We start from the raw sequence: 25,506 nt of genomic DNA, 5'->3' as shown, positions 1-25,506 counted from the left end.
GAGTACCTCATAGAGAATGATCCTAGTTAACCACACTGAGCACTCTACAATAGAATAACGTGGCAGAGAGAAGAAATCGAACATTGTTAGACATGGTACCTTTGATGTTACGTTATTCAAAGTTGCCAATCTCTTTTTGGGAATATGATGTACAAACAACTTACTATATTATGAATGATGTGCGAACTAAGGCAACAAAGAAAACCCTATATGAATTGTGGCATGGTAGGAAGCCAAATCCTAAATCATTTTAGGATTTAAGGATGGCCAACCCACATATTGGATATAGATACAAGGAATTTGGAGTCACAAACAAAATTTTGCGTGTTTGTAAGATATCCAAAAGGAATAAAGGGTGGTTTGTTTTATAACCTGAAAGAGCAAACTGGTATAGTGTCAAGTCATGTTACTTTCCTTGAAGAAAGTTACATGAATGACTTTAAACCTTGGAGTATAGAGGTACTTGAGGAAATTTCTAGAAATATACAAAACCTTACTAAAACGGATCTAAAACCAACTCTGTAACAACTAGTTTTCAGTGAAATCATAATAGTGGTTTTAGGACCACAAATTAGAAGTTAAAAAATTTATTTTATTATTATTTAATTGCCTATAGCATGATAGTGGTACCATATAAAAATTTCATTAAGAAATTTTACCGTTTACATGCTGAAATTGATAAAAATGACGAATTCATGTAAAGTTCAAAAGTTGAGTTCTAGTAGTTAAAGGTATTAAATAGCTATAGAACCTTAAAGTATGAGTCATTAATGGCATGTATAGGAATTTTGGCTAATGTTGGCCAGGTGTTTTGGTTGTTAAAATGGCCATTTGGTTTGGCTTGTGTTATGGCATTTTGGTGATGAAATGAACTTAGTTTTGGTATGTAAATGTTAGCCTTAAAATGGTTGAATGAAGGAAGATGGAATGGTAGTTGAATATGCATAATATAAATGTCATGTGTTTTGTTGAGAATGTGGTGAAATGATACTTTTGTTCTGGATGATATTTATGTGGCTAAATAGTGATAATTGTTGAATGACTTATATGACTATTGATGCTAGTGATTGAATGGTATATTTGGTACCATTTAGTATGTTTTGGTAAGTAAAATCGATGGTATGTGTAACAACCTATTTTTCAGTGAAATCAGAATAGTAGTTTCGGGGCCACAAATCCGACCCAAAAATAAGGTTTATTTTTATTTCATTTTATGGTCCGTACTATAATAGACATGTCGTGTGAAAATTTTAATACGAAAATTTTATCGATTAAGTGTTTAATTACGAGAAGGACTAAATCGTATAAAATGCGAAAGTTTAATTCTAGTAGCTATAAGGATTAAATAACTATAGAATTCAAATCTAAATGTCCTTATATGGTAATTAGACCATTAAAGAAAAGTATGTAGATTCTTGGTGACTCATCCATGAAAAAATTAGAAAATGTCAAGGACTAAATTGGAGTTTGAATAATTAAATTAATTAAAAGATGATAAAAGGAAATATCATCTTATTTTTATCATCTTCAACCTAAAATTCTATGGAAACCCTAGGAGAGAGAGGGGAAACTTTCAAGGCCTAATTGGGTAAGTTTCCTTGTCCTGTTTTTAGTAATTTTGGTATTTTTGAAACCAGGATAGCTTAATCTCTCTATTTGAGGGATTAATTTGAAAAGTTATCAAGGTATGAAAATGGGTCATGGATGTATATGCTAGAAATTAGAAATTTATGGTAAAAAATGAAAGATTATTGATAGATAAACAACTTTTACAAAGTGATTTTTGATGAAAACATGATTTACAAACCAAAATGAAAAGTTGTAAAATTTGATGAAAAATTCTGAAAATTTATGAATACATGTGCCGTAAAATTTGTAATGGGGCTTTGGTTTGGCTTGGAATAGGGAGTAATTTGCACAAGTTTCTTTTTCCAAGCCTAGGGACAAAATTAAAATTTATGGAAAAGCTGGGGCAAAATGGTAATTTTTCCTAGGACGTGGTTAAATTCATTTATATAGATTCGAACAACACTAATTTGAGGTGAGATAGAGGAAAAGAAAAGATTTCGGATTAGTAGATTTCTAACGAGAACAAGTGTCGAGGTAAGTTCGTGTAACTTAATTGAACTTGTAAATATGTTTAATTGAATGTTTAGTTTGTATGTAATGTGAATTATATTGATATGATTTATTTAATTGTTATAATGAATGTTTGAATACATGCTTGAAATGATGATAAAGGGGTAAGTCCCGATTGAATACTGAATTCTGATGATTATATGCGCTTTCCCGAAACTAATAAGATCCTGCGTTTGTTGCGGACGGGGTTTAGCTCGGATAAGTAATCCTATTGACATTGTTATAGAAAGGATTTAGCCTGGACGGGAAATCTCGATATAATGCCTCTCGAGCATACGTTATGATTAGGGTTTAGTCTGGACTGGTAATCCTAATTGAGCTCCTTTGAGCTTATGTTATATAAAGGATTTAGCCTGGAATGGTAATCTTGTTATATGATATGTGGCTCGAGAGAGTGTTTCTTGGTTAAGTGCCTTAATGGGCACACTTGAGTAAGAAATTGACGGATTATTGAATCGTATACTTCGGGTGTACTACTTCAGCATGCATCGGAATTCAATGATTCAATGGGTATAAAACTCTTGACATGGCTTGAAAATCTTGAGATGAAATGATAATGACTTGAAAGAATATTGCTTGATGAGCTCATCTATGTTACTTGATTGATATGAAGATTTTGGTGACTATCATGTTTGATTGAATGTATATGATTAGGCAATTTAGCCAAATGGATGGAAACATAACATTGTATGCTTAGATTTAATAAACAAAATTAGTAAGTTTAGTTTCCATTATAGGAAATTACTAAGCATATAATGCTTACTCCGTTTTATTTTTCCCCTGTTCTATAGTGCTCGGAAGCTCGTGAAGGTTGGAAGATCATAAGAGCAACGTCCTACTATCAACTAGTCATTTTGGGTATACTTAGTAAAAATCATTTTGGTATAATGGCATGTGTAGTACAACTTGACCATTGGTAGGTTGATAATGTTATTTTGTAACCTAGCCATTTGAATTGATAGTAATGGTTCATTTTGGTATGACTAAGTAGATTATTATATTATATATATACACTAATGTTAAGAATATGCGATCAATGTTGTGAATGCCTAAGTTAAACTAAGGTAAGGTTGTGATCATGTATGCTTGTAGTGATATGCCTTGTGAATAATGAAATTTGCTTAAGTTGAATGCTTGGATTGGTTAGTATTGGATGTGTGTTTCAAGTGCAGGTCTTGGGTGAAATTTTGAGCGAGAAATGAAGCTAGAAATGGCTTCATTTTTTCCACATGGGCAAACGCACGAGCGTGTGTCTAGACTGTGTGTGACACATGGCCTTGTAACATAGGCATGTGGTTAGGCCGCGTGTCCCCTGCACCTTAATTTTGAGAAACAGAATGCTCAGAATTGGGCACACAGGTAGAGACACGAGTGTGTGTCTCAGCCGTGTATGCCACACGACCTAGAACACGGGCGTGTGTCTTGGCCATGTGAAACGTGCACCTAATTTCAAATTGAAGTAATTAACCACACGGCCTAGCACACGGGTGTGTGGCATGGCCATGTGTGCAAGTCGGAGAGTTACACGGGGTCAAACACGGCCTTTAGCACAAGCATGTCCCAGGGTCACACGGGCGTGTCCCTTGGACCACAGGGGCGTGTGAGCCCTGCACCCTAGAAAAATTTTGAAAAGTCGCGAAAAATTCTTAAAGTTCCTGATTAAGTCCCGACTTGATTCTAATGCTCATATATGGGCCTTGAGGGCCCAATCAAGGGACGTTATGAATGATCTCGATAGATGAATAGTAATTTACATAATTTGTTTGAAAAATGTTATGAAAGTTTTAGTAATACTCTGAAACCCTGTTTCGACGACGGATGGAGGTTAAGGGTGTTACAGTATGTATTAATGCAATTTAGTTTGAAGTTAATTGATTATTTTGGCCAAATTGAGTACATGGTTATACATGTTTTTAATGTTTTCATTTGATTTGTCTTTGGGCATATTGGTTGTATGTTATTATACTATGTGTGTATAACTTGATTATGCATGAATTTGGTGCCTTTTGATGGCTTAATTATTGGTGCAAAAGTGGTTGTAGGTACTTGTGGTTATGGGTCAGAAAAATGGCTTATAAAATGGTCTATTTTTGTCCACACGAGTAGAGAAACGGGCGTGTGTCTCAGCTGTGTGTAACACACAGCCAGGTGATAGAGCCATGTGTCCCCTATAGCTTTCAAAGGGTTGCAAGTTAGGCTATTACACGGCTTAGCAAACGGTCTGGAACACGGGCGTGTAGGGTTATTTCAAAGGGTACACGACCTAGCACACAAATGTATGGCTTGGCCGTGTGATCTAAGTCAGTGAGTTACACGAGCACAAACATGGGCTAGGACACAGCCGTGTGTCCCTATTTCAAATGTCCGTACGGCCTAAGACACGGGCGTGTTTCCTGGCAATGTGAGTCACACTGCCTGGCCATACGGCCGTGTAATGTTGAAAATTTTCAGTATTTTCTAAAAAATGCTATGAGTTTCTGATTTAGTCCCGACTTGTTTCTAATATGTTTTTAGAGTCTTGAGGGTTTGTATAAGGGACAACATGTATGATTTGGATTGGTTTTAATATGATTATCAATATGATTTTAAATGTTTATAAATTGTATTCGTTTGAAGTGAATTTTTCGGTAATGTTATGTAACCCTATTTTAGCTACGGATAAGGGTTAGGGATGCTACAAACTCCTAATAGTAGGCCTACAACGATAAGCAACATAGGGTGCTTCGTCGCACTAGGAGGGTCTCTTGTAGGCCTGAGTTCTTCCAATAGGGCGAAACTGTTTTTAACACTAAGTCTGTCGAACAATAAGATGATGACTCACTCACATATGACTAAGTGATGCAGATTGCTGATTCCAAGCTTTAGGAAATAGCTATGAAAGTTGAGATGGACTCTATTTATTCCAACTCAGTATGGGAACTTGTAGTTTTACTGAAATGGATAAAACACAAAGGGTGTATGTGGATTTACAAAAGGAAAAGAAATACGGATGGAAAAGTGGAAACTTATAAGGCTAGGCTTGTAGAAAAATGTTATACTAAAAAAATATTGATTACAAAGAAACCTTCTCTTTGATTTTCATGCTCCAGTCGATCTGCATATTACTATCCATTGCAATGGCTCTCGATTAGTAGATCTAGTAAATGGGTGTCAAGATAGCATTTTTGAAGGGCTATCTTAAAGAGAGCATTTATATGATACAATCCACCAGATATATAGCAAAAGGAAACAAGGATAAAGTTTGCAAACTACTTAGATTCATATATAAACTTAAGCAAGCATCCCACTCATGGAACCAAAGATTTCATTAAACGATCAAGACGTTTGGATTTGAAAAAAACGTAGATGAACCTTGTGTTTATAAACGTGTAGGGGATAGGAAGGTGGTCTTTCTCGTTCTACATGTCGATGACATTCTGCTCATTAGGAATGGTGTAGAGACATTGTCATTGGTTAAACTGTGGTTAACCCAATAGTTTAGCAAGAAGGACTTGGGAGAAGCTAATTTTGTTCTAGGAATTCGAATCCTAAGGGATCAAAAGAATAAAGTGATAGCACTATCTCAGGCTTCATACATAGACATGATATTAGAGCGTTACGCAATGATCGATTCAAAGAAGGGAAATTAACCTTTTTTATTGGTATTGTATCTTTTTTTAAAGGATTATCCTAATATAGTGAAAGAAAGAACGAACATGAGAAATGTTTGTTATGCTTTGGTAGTAGGAAGCCTCATGTATGCTATGTTGAGTACACGCCCAGGTATCTATTTTACAATGGGGTTGGTAAGTCAATATTAGGCGAATCTAGGACCAAGACACTGACAAGCAGTTAAGCATATACTCAAGTATTTACAAAGAATGAGGGGTTATATGATTATGTAATTTGGAGGAGATTTCACTCCTATCAAATATATTTATCTGACTTCCAAACATGTCAGGATTCGACGAAATTGATATCGGGCTGTGCTTTTGTCCTAAACAGTGGGTCCATAGTTTGAATAAGTTTCAAGAAGGTTTACACTACTAACTTCACTATGGAGGGCCAAAATATGAGGTATGGAAAAGCTATGGCCCTATAATAGTGCGAACATAGCTAAACCTAAAAGAAACCACATAAGGACAAAACACATTAATAAGACAATAGTGTTTGACAAGTAATGGATGTAGTCAAATATCAAATTTGAGGACAAACCTCGGGGATTTGTTTTGCCAAGACTCTACTAGCCAGGGAGCTCTTTGGGAAACATATGGAAGGGCACAAGACTGTGAAACATGACTAATCTACTTCGTTAGGGCAAGTGGGAGACTGTTGGATCTAGTTCCCTAAGTGTAGTATTTTCGTTTAAGTACACTTGTAATTTTTTTCGAATAGATTGGTTAATAAAATTATTCATGAATTACATTAATACTTTGTATATTATTCTCACATGTTTTTTCACGCAAAACAAAATGGAAGCAAATGTTGCTAATTGGTTTTCAAATGTTTAACTAATACCAAACGATATTACGTGATTGGATCGTGATACGAAAAGACATATTGTATTAGTGGATGAACCTAAACATATCCTTAATTGAATAAAAAATAAAATCGGTTGAAAGTTTAATATGTCATCTACAATTCCAATTGGGAAGATGCCTTCTCCTGGGCATTAGAGCGGATGACTCCCAAAATATAGAGACATAGATATGATTGATCGGATTGACAATACATTAGACTAGACCCAACTAGAATAAATCCTGAATCTTTTTATGGATTTATTTGCTCATGACATTCATAGTGTGACATACCTAAATCCAGAGTGGATGACAGACTATGTATGCGGGCACTTTGATGTAAGTAAAAGCCTGAGTTCCAATAGATAAGGAATCGAAATTTGGTGCATTGGGTGTATAGATTCTACAGTATGTAGTGTCATTCACAACAGTGGTATTCATGGCCCGAGACATGGGTAAATGATATCCTCTCATTGGCATTACATGGTTGATGAAAAGCAAACATGACCATAGGTCTTTCGTCTTTATAATGAATGACTTACTTACATTTGATAGTAATTGTAACAACCCATTTTCAGTGGTGTTGAAAATAGTGATCTCCAGTCCACGATTTCAACAAGCGAGTTTATGTTTTATTTTTTTAATGTTTATGGGTATTTACTAGAGTCATACTAAAATTTGGTTAAGAAATTTCAGCGTTTTAGATAGTTAATTAATTAAAAGCGACTAAATTGTAAAATATTCAAAAGTAAGTTTCTATTAGTTAAGGTGTCAAATAATTAGGGAAAAATAAATATGTGGACTAAAATGGTAAAGATACCTTTTGATTTTATAGTGGATATTTTTGAGTGATTAAATGCATGAAATTTAATTAAGTTATAAAGGACAAATTGGTAATTAGGTAAATTAATAACATAAACTAAAACAAAACAAAGCAGTCATCTTCTTGTTGGAGAAAAAAGGAGAGCTGAAATCGCCATGGGAGGTTATTGACGGTTCGGCTAAACCATTTTCCTTGCATGCACATGTATTTGAGGTATGTTTTAATAATTTTTATGATTTTGGAATCGTTTTAGCTTAATCCAGCTAGTACATAGGTTAATTTGCAAAATTGTTAAATGTTTTAAATCATGCCATTGATGAATTAGTGATGTTTGTGAAGTTTCATGGTATTATATTAAGCTTGGTTGGTAAATAGACCTATTTTGTATAATAGTTTTTAGTAATTTTAATGTTAAAATATTAAATTGTTAAAAAGTAAAATTCGTTGGAGTTAATGTGAAATTATGATAAATATTGATTGAGTTGAGACTATTTATGAATCAGTTAGATAGTATTTTGATTAAATGTGGATAAATTATAAATTTTGGGATTTAGGACTCAATTGCATAAAGGTTAAAATATCAGGGGTAAATTGGTAAATTTGCATTGATAAGGGATATAGGCTTAAATTAATTATATAAGCTATTTCAATTATTTAATTGAATGAAAATTATTATTTAGATCAAGAAACGAACCAATCAAATGTTAATCGCGGAAAAGCCAAAGTAGCGAAGTAATTGTTGGTCTCATGTTGGAGTTGGTTCTATTTAGGTAAGTTCGTATTTCAAATAAAGTAATTTATTTGATTTCGAGGTGTAAATTGATACCTGTAAATACATATCTATGTATTGGTGATTGGATTTCTTGATTTGAGAAAAGGGAAAGATCATGATTGAAAGATATCGTGACGTACTATAAAAGGAAAAGACAATGGTTGAAAGATACTATGGCATCATTTCGGGATTGTGTAAGACCTTGGTTGAAAGATACCATGGCATCCTCGAAACAATGGAAAGTTTGAAAAGGATATCAATTGGATGACTATTGTGTCAATGTTCTAAGGTTTGTTATGTGAATAAGAATTTTTGAATACATAAGTGAGATTTAGGATCATGTATGTTTTATGTAAAGTAAATTTATTAATTAAGTTATGATTATATGTATTTGAACTTACTAAGCACATCGTGCTTACGTATCGTGTTTTTCTTGTAGGTTTCGTGAAGCCTAGTAGATTGAGTCGGAGCATACACATTATCCATCTCTTATTTGGTATATGTTTTGAGTTATTTTGGAAGTTGGTTATGAATGACATGTATTAGGACTTTTGGTCGTCATTATCCATCTTGTTTGTATTTGATACTTAATTTGGTAATATTTTATGGTTATTTTTATATGTTTGGTACCTTGATCTAGTGAATTATTTGTAAATACTTTAGGTCTTTTACTAAATGTTTGTGATGATGAATATATAAGTTGTTTAAATGTGTATAGAATGAAATGGAATGTTTGAGTAGTTCTAAGTATATATATTTAAGGTGATAATTTGATTTGGAATTATGGATTCTTGAAAATAGACATAAATAGTATGGTTGAGTAGAAAATTAGCTATGTAACTATTTGCTTATGATAATTTAAATACAAATGAGTTTGGTGCTTGATAAGTGTTTGATTTGGTTCATTTTGGCTTATAAATTGTGGTGTCAATGAGGGCACATTGGTTAGGCACCTAGGTTGATTAATTTTTGGCATTTTTTGATGTCCTTGAATGTTTTTTAATCATGTGAAAGTATTTTGAATTGGTTTGGTTTGGTGCCCAAGCAATTAGGTTTGATTTGGCTTGTATTAGGGGTAATTTGTAAAGCACATGACCTGGACACGGGCTGTCACATGGCCGTGTGCCACACATGGCCACGCCACAATATTGTGTGCCATTTACATTTTTAGGTAGATGATGAACTACATGGTCTCAGCAAGTCACACGGCCTGGCGACATGGTCGTGTGACCAAACTTCGAATGCATACACAATCTGGCACACAGTCTGCAACATGGCCGTGTAACCCTCTAGCAAATACCAACACGAGCAGACACACAGGCTGAGACACGACTGTGTGTCCCATACTTCAAATTGAACAAAGTTGGCCACACGACCATGTTTTCAAGCCACATGGCTTGGGCTATGTCACATGACATGGTCACACACCCGTGTGACCCCTATTTTCAAAATTTTACACTTTTTCCAAAATTTTCTATTTTGTTTCAAAATTGTCCCTGAATGTTCTCAAACTATTTTCAAGGCCCCATAGGCTCAGTTTAAGGCTCGTAATTGCATTTTATACTATGAATGAAATATTTAAATTAATGCTAGAAATTAAATTAAATAATTGTTTTCGTTTGTGGTTAATTGTTTCTAATGTTTTGTAATACCCTGTAACCCTAATCTGATGACGGAGACGGGTTAAGGGTGTTACAATATTGACTTTTTATGAAGGAAGATGTAACAGTTAACATGAGATAAAATAGGATAATATTGAGAGAATTAATATTATCCCAAAGAGATCAAGGATATCTTATGAGGGTAACACACTTATGACAAGGTCATTAGATGAGCACTGAGTAGTTTCTTTCATAGCGGTATGTTGTTAGGGAGAGTTCAGTCACGATACTATAATGGAATGACTTAATGACTAAATGAGTTTATAATTAATAGGTGAAAATCCAGAACTTAATTATAAATCATTTGGGCACTCATCACATATGTCCAATCGGTCCCTCCGCTAGCTCGTTGAAACTGAAAATGAATTACGAGTTTGAATAAAAATGAACAGAATGAATTGGTAACAAGAAATGGAAAACATTCAGGAATGATTATGGTCTTCTTCAAAATGGAAAAATGGAATCATTTGGAAATGAATGTAGGTTTCCAAAATTCGAAATGAAAATGATCCCTTTGTAATTCTATATGGATTACTTAAAAATGACTAGAAGAATTAGTTTATGTGTTTGAGTTGTTTGAAGCCCGAAAATGAAAATAAATCATTTAGTCATAGTGAACATGTTAAGTTATGAAATATTAAACATATTTTATCAAAATTTTACTAGGGGTAAAATCATCAACATTTTACTAAAGGTAAAATAGGGATGAGAAAATTGTTTAATATAGAATATCAAAGTTTATTTTGGGAAATTAAAAACTGAATTAGATTGAATCACATTACAGAGTATTGGGTCAAAAGGCCTAAGAAATACTCGTAATTGGACCTGATGTGAGAGAGACCTAAAACCCCTCATATAACATGAAGGGGACGACAACCTTAGTAGGAATACTAGGGTGCTCTATCCAACCCACTCCTACTTTAAGTAGGAAGTTGTTTTTCTATTTGAAATAAACCATTACAACTCAACAAGGGTTCTACGTTCCCTTCCTATAAATATATGGCACCAGTAGAGCTATTAACACAACTTTAGGAAATTATTGCTCTGTCGAAAAATAGAGAGAATTTATTCTCAACTATCAAATATATTTTTCCATAATAACAATTGTACCGGTTCTATTAAGAAGAGAGAATTTTCGTTTTCACCCCAAATAAAAGAGTGTATTTTTTTCTAGTTTTGTGTTTCGATTCAATTGGTTCGAGCCTACACTCGAAATAGTTCGTGTAGTGGATAAGATTGTTTGGTTGAAAGTCAAGAACAACAAATGTCCATTAAGCTAAAAACACATGTATGAATTCGGTTAGGTTTTATTGCTATAAATATCACAAACCGGGTCAGCTTTTCAAAATTTTAATTTTTCGCTGTGCAAGGAAACCGTTTTCAAACCAGATTTTTCCAACAGGCTCTCGTCTTGGTCTCACTTAGGTACGTGGTACTCCTCTCAGTCTCACAGCTCGACACAACTATACCAAAATATTACACGAAAAATTTTCCTTTCAATCTCATTTGCCTAAGTGTTTTACTAGAGTCATCAATTTTAGTATATCTTGCGATTTGGTATAATTGAATAAAAATAACCAATCGAATATAGGCAACAACTTAATCAAGCAATCACATAATTAATCAACTAATAAGAATAATATTAGCAATGGCTCATTCAAATTCTCAGACATTTTATCAAACACTTGATAAGAAACATGTAAAAATAAGAATAAAGAAAGAACTGCTCCTCTTGCGAACTCCTCCTGACCTATGTGAGCTCGGTCCATGAGCTTCCCTTATGAACACCTTTGCTAGCTTCATGCCATAAGGCTTGAGTATCTGTCTGGTGGGGTCTATCTAGGTCGTGGGTAGGTGACCCGGACCTTACCTGGTTTTTGGGTCACTAATCATAAATGCCTAACAAAGAGTTTTCTTCTTCATTCATTTCTTCTCCTCCGAAACCGAATGTGATAAAGGAAAAATAGCTTAAAACTTCCTTCCATGGCCGACCACGTTACAAGGTGGTAAACAAGCTCTTTCATTGAAATTTTTATAGATTTTTCGTGTAGGAACCTTACTCTAACCAACCCATTGATTAATTTTATCTATTGTGTAATTTAATTCAAGATGCTATGGTAAATAACATATAGGGTTTGAGGTTGAAATAATGATGATTATTTGCTAAAGTTTGATATATGTTGGTTAAATGTGAGAAATGTAGTGGATGGTATTGAATTTAAGCTTAAACCTTGTCGCCATTAATATGTTGTTAGGGACTTTTGTGTACAGTATAAGAACTTTTGGGTTCTAAGGTTTTAAAATGATAGTTTGAAGTTCCTAGAGAATAAATATGAAGTCATATTTTGATTCGATCATAAGAATTGAAAGATACAGTGATTTCAAATATTAGAATTATAAGGGACTAAAGTGAAAGGAGTATAAAATATGTTTTAATTATAAGTTATATGTTTATTGATGTAAAATCGATATTATTGTTATATCAAAATTGACAAACGTAACTAAAGACGAAATTGAAACATCGAGAGAGTAAAGTGATAGGGACAATGAGTAGCACAATCGATTTGTGCTAGCATAATTTGTCTTCTTGATATATATCTACTAAGTAGCTAATTTTATAGTAATATTAGTGATATATGATAGCATGAAGTTAATAGATATGTTTTGAGAACATGAAAGAATTGGGTTATAATAGTTAAAAAGCTGATAGTTTTAATAATGATCTGTGTGCTATTTTTATGTAATAAACCTTAATGAAATTATTAAATTAGTAGTAATATTGTTGAAATATAAAAATGAAAAAAATAACACCGTAAAAACGGACTTCATCATAATAATATGATTTGAATCATAATTTTACAGTAAAATGGAATAAGTGGTGTCATGCTAAGTTTAGTTGACCTTGAAAGCATTGTTGTAATTACATACACTTGCATACTTAAGATGTAGCTGAGATTGAGATAGTGTGTATATGTATATACAAAATTTTAGTAATAGTTACATATTTCCGTAGTTATTATAAAAAAATGTTACACAAATAGATACGTTGTTATATATTTAGGTTTTGTTATATATTATATAAATAGATTTTAGTATCGATGAGATGGCATGTTTACCCCAAACGTTAATAGGCATTGACTTGTCAACACCCAGGATGAAGGAGCCATGCCATCAACTTCAAAATCTATTTATATAATAAATAACTACCCAAATATATCATACATAACAACATATTTATTTATATAGAAAATCTATAATATATACAACATATCCAGCACCTTTTAATAGAAATTTTAGTATTTGCTAAAAGTTCTAAAAGTTTATGGGAATAACCAATTAAAAGTTTTATGAAAGCTCACGGAAAGTTCATAATAAGAAGCTCAACCAAGAATTCTTGACAAGAATCTCCCGAGCACATTCTATATGATAGAAGAACAAAACAAAAGCATGCCTGACAAGAACCCACACCTATGCCAGAGCCAATACAAAACATAAAATCTAAGGGGAAAATAGTCTATATCTTTATGCATCACCGCCTTACATGTAATGTATGATACATTGTTTTGACTATATCCCAAAATCTGATTTTACATGTCATACAGATACCAAAAAATGAACCGAAAAAGTAACTAAAAGCTCAAGCCTTAGCACAAATTCCCTTGTGATCTCTTAACTCTAAATATATTGATCTTCAAAAGAAAAATAAAAGCACTCCAGTTAGCTTTAAATAACCTTATTTTAGCAGAAACGTATTAATGAGGGAAATGTGCAGAATTCATAGATCACTTGCTTCACAAGTTACCTTCAGCTATACTTTTTTATGATAAATCAAAATAATATCCTAGGTAGCGATTCCTGAACAAAAGAAAACAAAAACTTGTAAGTATGCACATAACAATAAGCCTATATATACTGAGTCCATGAATTTTTTCTTAGTGAACTAGCAGATCATTGCGAAATTAATGCAATCACATGCTCTGTTACCATGCTTGCCTTAGGCCATGGGATCCTTTTAGCATTCTTAAAAGAACACTTTGCTCTTCAAAGGGAATCCAATTCTAAATGCACAATCACTGTTGCCATGTCAAAGATTTTAGTAGTATCTAAACAATATGTCTATATATAGAAGAATCACATATGTATATAAATCAAATAAAGAAGTTTATCTAGCATGGAACTTCCACTTGGAAAATATTTAAAAAGTATGTCAAGTAATTTAACCTTAGTCTAGTGAGGAAATTTCTTAAAAACATCCAACATAAAATTTCTCTAGTTGAAAATCGTTTACATAGAGTTCAGGATGCTAAGAAGTATTACCTCTACTTGCTTGTCTCTTATTAACTTTATGACTACTGACATAGCCGGGAGAATTTTTGCCTGAAACATAAGTGGCACTACCAAGTCCATAGCCAAAGGAACCAGAACCATCTCGCTTAAATGTTGATGATCGCCAAGTTATATCCCCATAAGCTGAAGCACCACCATAAAGGTCTGTAAAGGCTACATCATAACCAAAATTTGATGTTGCATATGATGATGTTGGCGCCACATTGGTCCCATTATTTCTCCCATACCCTACAATCCCTAACCTAAAGCTGTCATCAGCAGTTCCATAAGCGAAATGCACACTATTGTTAGAAACATTACTCCCCTCGTCTTGATTGGCAATTGCAGAACTCCAATTAATTCCACTATTTCCAAAGGCGCTTCCTCCTATACTAACGCTTCCAGATCCTATATATGCATTGGAACTAGAAGCATTTGTGTTATAATTGAGTCCCCCATTTCCCCAAAGGTTTTGAGTCACTGAACTAAAAAAGGAAGTATTACCTTCAGTACTTCCATCATACCCAATAGGGCTACCAAATCTATTTACATTACCAATATAGTAAGGATTCAATCCCCGTCCATGGTTCATATTACTACTAAAATTTGCACTATTTCCAAAACTTGGGTTTAACCCAGGCTCAAAGTTCATGCCCATTCCATAACCAGAACCAAAAGGAGGAAAACCACTTCGACCACCAGGAACTGTAGTAAATCTACCATCCATCCTAAGTCCAAAGCTTCGAATATTGCTTGGAGTATATCCCTGAGTGCAGCCACTAAGAAAGTTGTTGACGCTATTCAGACCATAGTTATATCCACTGAGGGGACTACGACAAGGGCCAGGCAATAATTCTTTAGCTACTGCTCGTTTAACCTCGACCATTTTACCATTAAGTTCATGGAAACTTTTTAGCAACACTTTGTCCACTGCCTCTTCTGAATCATAAGTAATGAATCCGAAACCCCTAGGCCTTTGAGTGTTGTGATCATACATCACTACAACATCTGTGACATTCCCAAACTGATTAAAATACTTCTTAAAGTCACTCTCTGTGACTTTTGATGCTAAACCTCCAACAAAAATCTTTCTTATGCGGCATAGACTAGGTAAACCTTGGATGCTACTAGTGCTTCTACTCATAATGTTCTGGTCATCCCTAGGAACTGCTTTTTTTGCCTCAACCTGAACAAGAGGAAGCATGAAACCATTACTCCTAGCCTAATTTTGAAATTTAGTTAGACAAACGAGAATTATACAAATTCATGCGATTACAATATCGATCTGTTACTCTGATAAGCAATCAAAATTTCATCTCTTTCTTCCACAAGCTACTTGCATCAAGGAACAAATAGTACATTAGATAACGTCACTCTAAAAGGGTTTGCTGAAAGGTCAACAACCTACCATTCTACCATCAATATTATGTTTCTCCTTGATGACTTTCTCAGCAACTGCTAGGTCAGAGAAAACAATGAAACCGAAACCTCGAGTACGTCCTGTGGTCCAATCCTTCATGATCATCGCCTCTACCACTTCACCAAAACTACTGAAATACTCCTTAAGACGCTCTTCATTGGTATCCCAAGATATCCCACCAATAAATAGCTTGCCATTCTCAAACATCTTTTTCTACATTTCAAAAAAGCCATTCCATCACTACAAAGTATAAATCCATAAAATGGCCAAATTAATTAATGGATCCAATGCAAGATAAACATTTCATTGCAATAGCAACATAAACAGAACAATAAAAAAACCAATACCAAAAATATTCATTCTTGATGAACCAAATTATCAATAGAAGATAAAAAGTTGTATCTTTTATAGATACAATTCAAGACCTTTTATTTTAACAACAGAATTGTAACTGGTACAAAATAAAATTTTTCTCTCTAATTCAAAAATAGAAACAAACAGATCCTTGGACGATCAATCAACTGACTAACACCGAATTTAACTTCAGCTAGAATTTAAGAATGAAAAAGTAAAAGAAATAACAAAACTTATATCACTTAGATATACAAAGGTGAGATTAATTGGAAATTTAAGAAAAATATGGAATACCCAAATCCATATACAACAAACAACACATAAATCAAAGGAAACCCAAGCACCCAATCTCGCAAAAAAACTAACAGCACGTTTGGTTCGCTGTATTAGAATAGAGGCGTAATGGACTAGAGGCGTAATGGAATAGAGGCGTAATGGAATAGAGGTGTAATGGATTAGATGTGTAATAGCAAATCAATTGTTTGGTTGAATGTAATGGAATAGAGGCGTAATAGTATTCTTGTGTTTGGTTGAATGGAATAGAAGTGTAATAGCATAATGGAAAAAACTAAAATGACTAGAATACCCTTAGCATAAATTTGTTTTGGTAAATGATTATTGTTATTCTTATTTAAATTTTAATAAGATTATTAATATCAATAATAAATAATTTAATCATATTTAAACATAATTACTATTAAATATATTATAATTAAAATATATAATTTAATAAAATTCTTAATAATTAATATTCTTATATGAATTTACTCAAATCATAATATATGATACTATAAAATATAAATTAACATAATTATTATTAAATATATTATAATTAAAATATATAATTTAATAAAATTCTTAATAATTAATATTCTTATATGAATTTACTCAAATCATAATATATGATACTATAAAATATAAATTAAATTAATTATTTTTAAATATAATTTAATAAAAATATATAATTTAATAAAATTATTAATAGTAAATATCATTATATGAATTTACTAAAATCATAATATATAATACTATAAAATATAATTTAAAATAATAAAATTTGAAACGATTAAATGATATTTGAATTGATTTGATAATATGAAATAGTACTACTAATGCATATATGTGATATGTGATTATCAGTAGCATGTAAAAGACCATGCGAATCGGTTTATAAAAGCTTGGAGGGTCGATATGGAAACTTAGCGAATCAGTAGATTCAATAAAGAAATGTCATGTTTTTATTGAATTGCTAAATGAGATAGTGAATGAAATTAGCATATGAATCATGAATACATTGTTTGAATTGGTTAAAATTGAATTATGCATCGCTTATATGCTTTAATTTATTGCATGTATTAATTTATTTTTCATATTATTTTTGATATTATTTTTATATCATGTATTAATTTATTGCATGTTTGTATTATTGTATTTAGAAGTTGAGTGATTCTGAACATTATATCGAAAAACCTTCCAAGTTAATTTTCTTGAGTCAAATTATTATATATTTATATATCTTATTCAAAATATGACTAATTTAGAATCAAATCATTATATTCCAATATAAATATCTTAGTCAAAATATGACTAATTTTCCGAAGCATGGGAAGAGGATTTATCTAGTAATTTTAAAATTTATCTCAAAAATGCTTAAATTAATAAATTGCAAAAAGAAAAAAGAAAAAAACGAGAGGTATTTGGGTCAGACTCAAGTTATTTCCAAAATGTGTTCGGATGCTTAAATTAATGAATGAAAATCACATAAGCGATAAAGTGGCAAAACATTTGCATATTATACAGCTTTAAAGAAACTCAGAATACACAACAAATGATGTTTGCATTCTAAATTATGGTAAAAAATATATTGCTTTAACGAAAATACAACAAAACAGATCCCAATACCATGCCCCATAGATCTAAATTTACCCACTCTTACTTCGACCAAGCGACCGTATCGATTTCAGCTTGTGCACTCCTTTATAATTCCAGTCTCTTCGCAAGAGCGGATCGGCGTTCCATGATTGTTGGATCCTCATTCAGTAATGCCGATAATCGTTTTTGCTACAAAAGAAATTTCTCAGAAATCATTCACTGATCATCTATTTCACCAAAATAAGTAACAGACGGTAAGTTGGTTAAGAGAGGACATTTCTCACCTCCAGTTTACCCAATTCCGTGTAGAAAAAGTCAAGCAAGCTTCTTTTAGCTTCACGGACTTGACAATAAACAATGGACTTTGGAATCGAGTGGCGCAAAGTAGCGCAGACCATATTTACGTAAGACAAAACTGTACTTCCTGCTCATACATTGTTAGAAACCCATTATCAGAAATAAAATACATTGAATAATAGTATCCTTCGATTAAGTTTCAAACAATTGAGATCCATCATCAACTTTTTGTGTATATGAACCTACTAATTCTCCTCGGGTAGGAGTCATTGTATCGGTCAAATATTGATTGTGTAGCACTGCCACCCTTATCCACATCTTGAGGAAGCTTTCGGAAGAACTCAACTGTAAGGTAACAACATTCCATATCGACCAGTTGAAGTGTTGCTTTTTTGCTCTGATCCCTCATTCTTTCAAGAGACTCGATCGCAGCATTTCCCACCTCTACTCTGAGTGCAGGATATTGCTTTAACTCCTGAAAACCAAACCATGTTGACTCTTATAAACCTTGAAGAATACTAAACTCAATGTCAAGAGATAGAAAAATAACAGGCAAAATTTCTTTGGTACATGAACAATATAAGCAAAGATGGGAACATACCGGAGTTTCACTCATAGCCTTGTGAACCAGATCCTTCAGAATGGAATGAGTCTGAAAAATGTAACAAATGAAATCAATCTAATTTGAAGCATCAGTCTATGACCAACATGATCCCTAGTAAACCGAGACCTTAATAGCAGTTAAAAATTATCAACATTTTTTATGTAAGACAGCTAAATAGTAAAGGATAGCAAGAATCTTGATACTTGAAAGAAAAAAAATGTTTTTTAAGAATCACAACTGAACTGATGCTGAAAGAAAAAGAAAACTAGATAATCTTGGCATGCCAAATTGAATATGACAGATATAGCATTTTTTCTAAAATTTACTTTCATACCGCATCAACAGCAGCCTCAGCTGGACCTCTGATAGTAACTAAAGTAGATTCAATCAAACGACAGTATCCTTGTTCGGGAGCTATTAAATGTGGTTGATAGCCATCAGCTTCCATCAGCTTCAGTAATGAGCTTCCTAATATTCTCCATTAATAGTTGCCTGTCAAATTGCAACCTTTTCAAAGCAGTAGGAAGTTGGTTGTTGAAAACATTGTAAACCTTATCACCACCAGTACGCCTGTGAACAATATTGAAAGTCAAGACAAAATCTCTAACAAAATTAGCAAAATTGAATGATGTTAAAGATAGGTGTATTAAGGAAGGTAAAACAAGACGTGATACATACACCCCATCCAAATGTTCTCTGAAATTTTGATAAAAAAGACAGCAAATCTCCATAATTGTGCACAACTTCCCCTGTATAAGCATCTCAATCATCAGTAATTCCTAAAGAGCTGATAACTAATAATCAACTGCAAGTGGAATAGCCAAAGAATTCCAAAATCCACACACAAGAGCACACTTACACCCGCATCAGCTGCAATAGGATTTCCAAGGCGACTCAATTCGGTTTCAAGTTCAGCAATTGTTTTATTAATAAGGGACTGAATGCCAGGGATTTTAGACTTGATAACAGTTTCCAAATGCTGAGACATTAACCAGTATGACAAAGTTAATACAACTTAAGAAAAGATAGTATTAAACCCAGTATCATCTTGTCCTTTACAAGAAAGTATAGGATAAAAAGTACAAAAAAAAGGAAAAAAAAGAAATAAACGCCCTATAGATTACCTTTAAAAGCATCTTAGCAAGATGCTCAGAACCCATTCTATGAGCAAGATGCCTATATTCAGGCGTAGTAGAAAAATACTCACGCTCTCTACGTCGAGCAGCAATCATATCAACATTCTTGTTAATATTTGCTTGTGAGCGATTCACGACACCAACCCAAGGGAATTTCAGCCGATAAGATTTGCCTTCCAATATGTAAGTCAAAGGAAACATGAATCAGAACATGATAACGCCTAAGATGAATTGGAACACTGGAGATTTGCTTGGTTCGGCCAGTTTATCTATCCGTCTCATCTTGAATCTCCTTCCTGATGGCAAAGGGGAACAGAAGAGGCAAAGGGTAAAACAGGGAGGGTAAAGTGAAGCAGCACCTAAACTGAGCAAAAGGGACGGATTAGAAATCGGTGGATTTCACCGATTAGGGCAGTAATGGATTACACCCGTAATAGCATTACCATGAACCAAACAACGGAATAAAGGGCGCTTAAGTGGGGCCCATCGATCATGGTGTAAGATCTCAGAGTAGGCACAATAAGATTAGAGGAGGTTAATTTAATTTGGTTCTCTTTTATTTTCGTTGCCCCTTCCTAATAATATTTCTTTTCCTTAATTGTGTCGTGTCCTATCTCATAATAAAAATCTTAAATATTTTTAACATCCAAATATAAATATATATTTTTATTATCTATTAAATAAATAAATGTTTATTATTGTTACACCATGTAAGCTAGCCTAACGAAGCAAGAATAACAAGAAATGCTAAATGAAAAGATAATACCGAAATACTGAATTGTTTGTTTATTGAATTTTCCTTAGTCTTTTGTACACATGTAGATAGAGTTTATATCCTGTTAATGAATGACTAATTCCATTAACCTCTGCTAAACAACTCTGCTAACCAACTTGCTAACTCTGTTACTAACAACTAACAGTTTACCTATAACATTCTCCTATCTTCCCAAAAGGTAAGACTCGAAGTGAAGAACGAAATCGAGTAAACAAAGAGACAGACAATGGTTTGGTAAAAATGTTAGCAACTTGATCACAAGCTGGTACCTCACCAACAACAAGCGAACCATCAACGACCTTTTTATGTATAAAGAACAAATCAAGTTCTACATGTTTGAACTTAGAGTGGAGAACCGGATTGGCAGCAACGACAACGACACTAGAATTGTCACACCAAATAGTGGGGAATCAACAGATTGAATCCGTAACTCTGTGAGCAGTGAAACTATCCACATAATATCACTAGTGGTGGCAGCAAGACTTGATACTCCGCTTCTGCTGTTGATTGAGACACAACGTGTTGTTTTTCAAACTCCATGATATGGGTGTATCACCAAAATAGACACAAAACCCTGTCGTAGATTGACAATCGTCAAAATCCAATCCCCAATTCGCATCAGTATAGCCAACAAGAGACAACTGATCGGATGGGAAAACAACTAATCCATAATCAATAGTTCCGCATAAATATCGCAAAATTTGTTTCAAAGCCACCAAATGAATTGAAGTCGGTGCATTCATAAATTGACACACCCGATTCACCGCATATGCAATATCTGACCGAGTTAGAACAATGTACTGAAGAGCACCCGCGAAACTCCGATACTCTGTAGGATCAGTAAGGTGCTCGCCCTCATCTTTAGACAATGTAGATGAACTGACCATTGGAGTATGAACACTCTTTGCATTGGTCAGGGAACTCTTATCAAGAAGATCTTTGATGTACTTATGCTGACATAAGTGTAAACTTCCAGTGGCAGATTTAGTGACTTTAATACCCAAGAAGTAGTGAAGATCCCCCATGTCCTTTAGGGAGAACTCACTATGTAACAGCTGAACAAAACTATTTATACTGTCAGTCACACTCATTGTAACAATAATGTCATCCACATAAACCAAAACATAGAGTATGGATTCAACCGTGATATGAACAAACAAGGATGCATCAGACTTGGACGTGAGAAATACAATAGAAACAAGAAACTCCTTTAGCTTAGTAAACTAGGCCCGTGGAGCTTGACTCAGCCCATACAAAGCTTTTGTTAGATGACACACCAACTGTTCCCATTTGGATCGGTCTGAACATAACCTAGGGGTTGCTGCATGAAGGCTTCACTAGTGAGATAACCATTTAAAAAGGCATTATTAACATCTACCTGACAAAGTTGCCACCCATGAGAAACAACAATCGTTAATATGGTTCAAATTGTCGCAGGTTTGACCACTGGCTAAACGTCTCCTTAAAATCACATCCAGGAACCTGGAAGCACCCTTTCGCCACAAATATAGCCTCTCGTCGAGCAATTGTACCATCAGGGTTTTTTTATCTGAAAGAGCCACTTGCACCTTATCACTTTCAGACCACGGGGTAGAGGAACAAGTTTCCAGGTGGAATTAGCTATGAGCGCATCAAACTTTGCTTGAACAGCACACTTCCATTCTTAATCAGCTAATGCCTCATCAACTGTACGTGGTTCATAATCATGAATCTCAGCCGTAAGAACCTTGGGTTTAAAGATCCCAGCCTTAGACCTAGTTACCATATGATTAGTGTTACCTGTCGAAACAGGTGGAGAAACCGAGGGATCTGAAGTAGGTCCCTGAGCATAACAACAACCGCTATCTGAAGTACTCAAGAGACGAGGAGATGTCTCGAACTGACCCCTAAGAGATGTCTCTAGTGGACAGAGGAGTTGTGAGCACCTGACGGTGAAGGAACAGAAGTAGAGCAAGGCTGAGATGGTACATTATTGACTGTTCCCACCCTTGTAACATCAAAATACTGAGCACTAGTCGTAACCAGAGGAACATATGTGGAAACTATTGGGCTATTATCGACGGACACACCAGGAGGCGAAGCGAACAAAAATCGTCGTTAATCAAAAACAACATGTCAAGACACAATGACCTTACCATCTGGTGTCAGGCAGTAATACTCTTTATGTTGGGAGTTGTATCCCAAAAACGTGCACGACTGAGAGCGAAAATCCAATTTATGATGTGTAAACAGACGAAATACGGAAAGCAGTAGCATCCAAAAACTCGCAAGTGATCATATGTAGGTTCATGATTATGAAGAACTTGACAAGGAGACTGCCCTTTCAAGACTTAAGTAGGTAGCCGATTGATAAGATGGACGGTAGTACAGAAGGCATACCCCCGGTAATCTATAGGTAGGTTAACTTGAGCCAAAAGAGTGAGACCAGTCTCAACAACGTGTCTGTGTTTTCTCTCAGCTACTAAAGAGCTGATAACTAATAATCAACTGCAAGTGGAATAGCCAAAGAATTCCAAAATCCACACACAAGAGCACACTTACACCCGCATCAGCTGCAATAGGATTTCCAAGGCGACTCAATTCGGTTTCAAGTTCAGCAATTGTTTTATTAATAAGGGACTGAATGCCAGGGATTTTAGACTTGATAACAGTTTCCAAATGCTGAGACATTAACCAGTATGACAAAGTTAATACAACTTAAGAAAAGATAGTATTAAACCCAGTATCATCTTGTCCTTTACAAGAAAGTATAGGATAAAAAGTACAAAAAAAAGGAAAAAAAAGAAATAAACGCCCTATAGATTACCTTTAAAAGCATCTTAGCAAGATGCTCAGAACCCATTCTATGAGCAAGATGCCTATATTCAGGCGTAGTAGAAAAATACTCACGCTCTCTACGTCGAGCAGCAATCATATCAACATTCTTGTTAATATTTGCTTGTGAGCGATTCACGACACCAACCCAAGGGAATTTCAGCCGATAAGATTTGCCTTCCAATATGTAAGTCAAAGGAAACATGAATCAGAACATGATAACGCCTAAGATGAATTGGAACACTGGAGATTTGCTTGGTTCGGCCAGTTTCTCTATCCGTCTCATCTTGAATCTCCTTCCTGATGGCAAAGGGGAACAGAAGAGGCAAAGGGTAAAACAGGGAGGGTAAAGTGAAGCAGCACCTAAACTGAGCAAAAGGGACGGATTAGAAATCGGTGGATTTCACCGATTAGGGCAGTAATGGATTACACCCGTAATAGCATTACCATGAACCAAACAACGGAATAAAGGGCGCTTAAGTGGGGCCCATCGATCATGGTGTAAGATCTCAGAGTAGGCACAATAAGATTAGAGGAGGTTAATTTAATTTGGTTCTCTTTTATTTTCGTTGCCCCTTCCTAATAATATTTCTTTTCCTTAATTGTGTCGTGTCCTATCTCATAATAAAAATCTTAAATATTTTTAACATCCAAATATAAATATATATTTTTATTATCTATTAAATAAATAAATGTTTATTATTGTTACACCATGTAAGCGAGCCTAACGAAGCAAGAATAACAAGAAATGCTAAATGAAAAGATAATACCGAAATACTGAATTGTTTGTTTATTGAATTTTCCTTAGTCTTTTGTACACATGTAGATAGAGTTTATATCCTGTTAATGAATGACTAATTCCATTAACCTCTGCTAAACAACTCTGCTAACCAACTTGCTAACTCTGTTACTAACAACTAACAGTTTACCTATAACATTCTCCTATCTTCCCAAAAGGTAAGACTCGAAGTGAAGAACGAAATCGAGTAAACAAAGAGACAGACAATGGTTTGGTAAAAATGTTAGCAACTTGATCACAAGCTGGTACCTCACCAACAACAAGCGAACCATCAACGACCTTTTTATGTATAAAGAACAAATCAAGTTCTACATGTTTGAACTTAGAGTGGAGAACCGGATTGGCAGCAACGACAACGACACTAGAATTGTCACACCAAATAGTGGGGAATCAACAGATTGAATCCGTAACTCTGTGAGCAGTGAAACTATCCACATAATATCACTAGTGGTGGCAGCAAGACTTTGATACTCCGCTTCTGCTGTTGATTGAGACACAACGTGTTGTTTTTCAAACTCCATGATATGGGTGTATCACCAAAATAGACACAAAACCCTGTCGTAGATTGACAATCGTCAAAATCCAATCCCCAATTCGCATCAGTATAGCCAACAAGAGACAACTGATCGGATGGGAAAACAACTAATCCATAATCAATAGTTCCGCATAAATATCGCAAAATTTGTTTCAAAGCCACCAAATGAATTGAAGTCGGTGCATTCATAAATTGACACACCCGATTCACCGCATATGCAATATCTGACCGAGTTAGAACAATGTACTGAAGAGCACCCGCGAAACTCCGATACTCTGTAGGATCAGTAAGGTGCTCGCCCTCATCTTTAGACAATGTAGATGAACTGACCATTGGAGTATGAACACTCTTTGCATTGGTCAGGGAACTCTTATCAAGAAGATCTTTGATGTACTTATGCTGACATAAGTGTAAACTTCCAGTGGCAGATTTAGTGACTTTAATACCCAAGAAGTAGTGAAGATCCCCCATGTCCTTTAGGGAGAACTCACTATGTAACAGCTGAACAAAACTATTTATACTGTCAGTCACACTCATTGTAACAATAATGTCATCCACATAAACCAAAACATAGAGTATGGATTCAACCGTGATATGAACAAACAAGGATGCATCAGACTTGGACGTGAGAAATACAATAGAAACAAGAAACTCCTTTAGCTTAGTAAACTAGGCCCGTGGAG

The 25,506-nt window shown here is 34.3% G+C and overlaps 1 protein-coding gene, 1 long non-coding RNA gene and 1 pseudogene across 2 annotated transcripts; all 3 read right to left on the bottom strand.

Moving 5' to 3' along the window:
- Window positions 1-13,388: 13,388 nt before the first annotated feature.
- Window positions 13,389-15,846, bottom strand: LOC107956237 (heterogeneous nuclear ribonucleoprotein 1). Its single transcript, XM_041116573.1, has 3 exons — window positions 15,626-15,846; window positions 14,209-15,403; window positions 13,389-13,746 (listed from the first exon to the last, which is right to left on the bottom strand). Exons 1-3 carry the CDS (start codon window positions 15,842-15,844, stop codon window positions 13,733-13,735), a joined length of 1,428 nt encoding a protein of 475 aa, XP_040972507.1. The 5' UTR covers window positions 15,845-15,846; the 3' UTR covers window positions 13,389-13,732.
- Window positions 15,847-17,753: 1,907 nt separating this feature from the next.
- Window positions 17,754-18,407, bottom strand: LOC121203231 (uncharacterized). Its single transcript, XR_005929873.1, has 2 exons — window positions 18,148-18,407; window positions 17,754-18,052 (listed from the first exon to the last, which is right to left on the bottom strand). It is a non-coding gene; the product is annotated as an uncharacterized lncRNA (long non-coding RNA).
- A 3-nt stretch (window positions 18,408-18,410) lies between these two features.
- LOC107956238 (dynamin-related protein 5A-like) lies at window positions 18,411-23,973 on the bottom strand (annotated as a pseudogene).
- Window positions 23,974-25,506: the final 1,533 nt, after the last annotated feature.

The sequence above is a fragment of the Gossypium hirsutum genome, chromosome A07 (genome assembly GCF_007990345.1).
Source record: "Gossypium hirsutum isolate 1008001.06 chromosome A07, Gossypium_hirsutum_v2.1, whole genome shotgun sequence".
NCBI classification, from domain to species: domain Eukaryota; kingdom Viridiplantae; phylum Streptophyta; class Magnoliopsida; order Malvales; family Malvaceae; genus Gossypium; species Gossypium hirsutum.
This window is presented reverse-complemented; position numbering and strand designations above follow the sequence as displayed.

What these genes read in the sequence shown, in the direction of transcription:
- LOC107956237 (XM_041116573.1), bottom strand. Translation starts at nt 15,844, where the DNA reads ATGTTTGAGAATGGCAAGCTATTTATTGGTGGGATATCTTGGGATACC. An exon ending in ATAATATTGATGGTAGAATG is followed by an intron (nt 15,404 to 15,625) that starts GTAGGTTGTTGA and finishes CCTCTTGTTCAG; the next exon opens with GTTGAGGCAAAAAAAGCAGT.